This window comes from Arachis ipaensis, chromosome B10, assembly GCF_000816755.2.
Source record: "Arachis ipaensis cultivar K30076 chromosome B10, Araip1.1, whole genome shotgun sequence".
Classification (NCBI taxonomy): Eukaryota; Viridiplantae; Streptophyta; class Magnoliopsida; order Fabales; family Fabaceae; genus Arachis; species Arachis ipaensis.
Window position 1 is genome coordinate 32,910,155 of NC_029794.2, and position 4,960 is coordinate 32,915,114.

At 34.7% G+C, this 4,960-nt stretch overlaps 1 protein-coding gene across 1 annotated transcript; it reads left to right on the forward strand.

Annotated features, from left to right (window-relative positions):
• LOC107620493 (proteoglycan 4-like) lies at positions 948–2,253 on the forward strand. The gene is made up of 2 exons (XM_016322645.1): positions 948–1,438; positions 2,004–2,253. Exons 1-2 carry the CDS (start codon positions 948–950, stop codon positions 2,251–2,253), a joined length of 741 nt encoding a protein of 246 aa, XP_016178131.1.

Genomic DNA, 4,960 nt, shown 5'->3' on the forward strand with positions numbered 1-4,960 from the left:
TATGGTCAAGTAAGAAGCAACCAACAGTGGCCCTTTCCACTGCAGAGGCTGGGTATATAGCTGCTTCTTCTTGTTGTTCTCAGCTTTTATGGTTAAAAACACAGCTTGCTGATTACAAATTAAATGCTGAAAATATTCCCCTACTGTGTGATAATATGAGTGCCATTAATATTTCTAAAAATCCAGTTTTGCACTCTAGGACTAAGCATATTGAAGTGAAATTTCACTCAATAAGAGAACATGTCCAAAAGGGGGATATTAGTATTAAATTTGTTAAATCAGAGGAGCAATTAGCAGATATTTTTACAAAACCATTAGCTGAGGATAGATTCTGCATGCTTAGGACTTGTCTAGGAATTTTGAGTTATGATTCCTTGTTTGAAAAATGCTGATGTATTTGCTGGAGCTTTTTGTCTCATAAACAGGCATGAGACAATTCTGGACAGGTAATGAACGTTTCCATCAAGTCAACGTGTTCTGGGCTTATTTCAAATGAACCTCAATCTGGGCCAACCTCAATATTCAGATCAAGAGTGGTCCAAATGTGTTTCATTAATCTTATATCACTTCAAGGCCCCAACATGAATGTTACAATATTGTTTGTTATTTTTTTATAACCTGTGTTTCATAAAAGGTTTTCAATAAATGTTTTGTGGCCCAAAAGGTTTCTAGTGTATTTATTCTTGGCCCAAAAAGTGTTTCAGGTTAATATTGTTGTTTTTCAAAATTTTAAAATTAATTTTTAAAATCAAATAAAATCTTTCTTGAATGAGGTCATGTCTTTTCAAGTCTTTTCAAATGGTGATGCAATTGCATGGTTTTGGAAATTTGCTTTTGGGTACGGTTACCAACACTCCCTCTCTTCCCTCCATAACTCCTTCTCCATCACTTCGGTTTTCACCACTACCCTCACTACTCCTTCATCTTCTTAAATTGAAACTAACCAAATGAGGAAGAAAACCATTGCAAAAAGGGCTCCTCGTGAAAAAGTTTTCAAGCTACCCACAAAGCCATCCACTCGCTCTCAAGACCGCACCTTTACCCCTTCTCCTTCTCCTCCTACCTCTCCTCATCGCTGTGACCCCATGGCTCGGACCAAAAACACTCCAAGGTTTCCTGCCTCTGCCAAGCCGACGCCACCACCAAAGGCCACACCTTCCAAGCCTGGCTCCTCAAAACCAAGTTCAGCAAAGCCTGGCTCCTCCAAAGGCAAACGTCAGGCGACTGAGGAACCCATACCCGAACCAACACAACCAAAATCCAGGTCGGTTCCAATGCGATCTCAACGAGGTAACACTCAAGTCCCTCTCCAGAATGTTAAAGAACCAGACATTGGACCTTTTGATCACAAAGCTCACTTTTTGACTTCTCATTCGAACTATAACCCTTATAGATTCAAATCTGCCATGAACAATGATTTTTATGAGAAGGTTATCCAGTATCGTACCCTATGTCCCTCTTTTCTCGCTGATTTGCCATCTTTGAAAAGAAAAGGTTTTCCTTTTGTTGATAACTTGATTTTTCTGGACTGGAATCACCTTTTTGATATCAAAAAACCTGTTTATCCATTGTTGGTCAAAGAGTTTTATGCAAACATGACTTATCATGAAGGAAGTGTGCATTCTTATGTTAAGGGCAGAGACATTATCTTGAATAATGAAACTATCAGTGATTCCTTGAAGTACACTGATGTTGGGCCGTGTGCTTATACCCATTACACCCACTCACAAAGCCCTAGAATATGAGCATGCTCAACTGCACCAAATAGTCAATCATATTATTCTGCCTCAAAGCGGCTCATATCAAAGGGTTTCCTACACTGATACTCTTGTTTTATATGCCCTTCTCACCAAAACTGAAATTTTATTTGCATATTTGATGGTTAGATACATGTTTGACTCTGTTAGAAGTGAAAAAGACAAAGCACTTTCTTATGGCATGTTTCTAACTTGCATATTTGAGCATTTTGGTGTTGACTTAACTAATGAGGATTATGAAAATAGACATTCATATCTAAAGGGAGGTGGTGCAGTGAAACAACAAAAAAGACCTACTCGATCTGAGAGAGTGGTTCTAGATGATGATGATGAAGAGTTCATTCCTGATGAATCTTCTCCTCCTTCCACTGAGGGGACTTCCATCTCTACTGGCCAAAAACTTGCTCTGCTGAATAATAACCTTCAAAATGATGAAGATGCTGCCACTGATGTTGAAGAGGATGCTGTTTCGGAAGGGAATGGTTCTGATGCCTAGGATTTGTCTCATAAAAACTGCTGCTGCTCTCTTTTTGTCTCATGATTTCTGCTTCTTTTGCTACTTCTGAACTATTTCTTTTTGGATGACTGTAATAACTCTTACTATTGATGCTCTTTAGACAGCTTAATTAGTACTTTGATCTATGCTCTAACTCTTTTCTGCAGGATACAAGACTTTGTTTTTGTTGCTCTTATTCGCCGTTGATGACAAAAGGGGGAGTAAAATAGCAATAGAATAGGATAGTAGATCCTAGTACTTGTTACTTATTTTTGCTGCATTAATACTTGTTTCTCACATGTTGTATCTGTTTGCTGATGGTAATAGCTTGATGTTGGGCTGATTATGTGATGTTGCTCATTTGATATCCCTTGTACAAGATATATTGTACATAACTCTTTATTGTGCTTCCTTTAAGTACAATGTGAAACAGGGACAAAGAGGAAAGCATAGATTCAGGGGGAGCAACATAAAATCAAAGGGAGTTTTCTAAACCTAACTCAATCTTACTTCCTTTTGATTATTGCTTAAATCATGTTTGTCATCAAGGGGGAGATTGTTGAGTTAAGAAATTAACTAAATTAATTAATGATGACAAACATTATTTTTGAGCAAAATAAATAATTAGTGTTGATTAATTATATCTACCTATTAACTAATTGTTTATTGTTGCAGACCAAATGTTAATAGCCCAAATGGAATAAAACGGGTTGGTGAAGTTCAAGGCTCAAGGTGTTGACCTTGAAAGAAGAACTCAGCCACATGCAAGGAGATATAAGAAGTTTGCTGTTCATTCAGAAACCAAGGAGAGAAAACCAGTGAATAGAGGTTATTGTTCTGAGAGAGCTCTTTGAAGAAGTTCAACTAACTGGACAGTGTAACCTAATCAAAGGTGCATTCCGCCAGTATGAAGAACTGAATCAGAGGCTTGCTAATATGATTTTTCGCATAGCACAGAGGCTGTTGATGAAGTCAATCTCCTTCATATTTTACTGATTGTAATGTTCTTTTCAATGTTTATCATTCTGTAATTTCTAGTGAGAAAAGGCATTGTGAGAAAACTCAAGTAAAAGCCATGAGTGGAAAAAGGCTGAGTGAAACACTTGAGAGAAAAGCCTAGAGTAATTTTCAGATTTCTTTAGGTGTGTTCATATCTTGTATCTTGTACCTGTGAGGTATCCCTTTCTTAGTTGGGTTAGCACTAAGAGGTATAGTTAGGTATTAGCATAGCCAATGTCAAGTTAGGTTAAAACTTGTGTGTGAAAGGATTGGGTCAATCCTGTGTTATTGGTGTGTGTAATACTGTTTACTATAGTGAAATTCTTCCATAGTTGTGGAGGAGACTGGATGTAGGTTGCATAGCACAAGGCAACCGAACCAGGATACATGCTGGTGTTAGCTTTTCTCTTCTCTGCTGTGTTCTGTTTTCTGATATTCATGAGACAAAAATAAATTGTCTCATAAATTTCTGCTGCTAAGTTAAAACAGAATCACAATTGCGATTCTGTTCAAAAAGGGTAACAACAGTAATTAAAAGGAAGGCATAGATTCAACCCCCCTTCTCTAAGCCTACCACAACCTTCACCAAATAATAGGAAAGATGGACGACTTTAAATAATAGGAAAGATAAACAGTCCATTTCAAATAATACGAAAAATGAATTGTCCACTAGGTACACGGTTATCCTTTTTTCTAACTACCCGTTGTTAACAAGATTGTCGATTTAAATAATATTTCGAATTTTAATTGAGTTATAATTTATTTAATAAATTTTTAGTGAGATATAATTTTTAAAAAAAAATTTTGGTGTAGAGACCCAATTAAAAAGAAAAAAAGTATAGGGACCTAACTGAAAATTTCACAAAACTATTAGAAACCAACAGAGTAAGTAAACCTTTTTTCAATTAATAACCAGACCTCATTAATAGTTGCAATAAATTTTCTATCATCACACAATAATTTCATAAAATAGAAAGCATCTTGGAAGTTAGGATATGTAATCCCATTAACTGTCCTAATAGATTTATATGTTCTGCAACTTTTTTGAATAATTAACAAAATTCTCATATAGTATATATCACCTATACCTGATGAAACACAATTTAACCTTCTGATAGAATATTCTCTCTTGCGTGGATGGCGTTTTATTTCTTCTCTATCATAAATAAATTATTTTAGAAACTCAGCATATGTTAAAGTTTGATTTGCTTCAAATTTTTTGTTGGCCTCTATCATACTAAGAACATCGTATCTTTCCCTTTTCTCTTAATCCATGATTTTTTCATGATTGTCATCGTCTTCAAAGATGATATTTTACTTTCCAAGCAAATAAAAGATTAATCTCATCACTGAAAGCCATCTCCAATGAATATCATAAGTCAAAATTCTCCACACAGCCTCCCGTGTAGACAAATACCCACAATTATAAAATTGTTTGATCTCATAATATAGTTTTTTTTTAAGTATGCTTATCTTTTATATTTTTAATATTAACTTATCAATAATAACATTTTAAATAAAAAATAAAAAAATTTATCGAAAACAATTTTTTCAACAAATTAAAATCCTTCAAAGAACAAAAAAAAGTTTAATATTACAAAAATATTTATAATAAAATAAAATTAAAATAACAATCTAAATAGAAAATTCTAAAACACATAAATTCGAATTTATAAAATAAAATCTGTAACACCCTAACTTTTAGCAC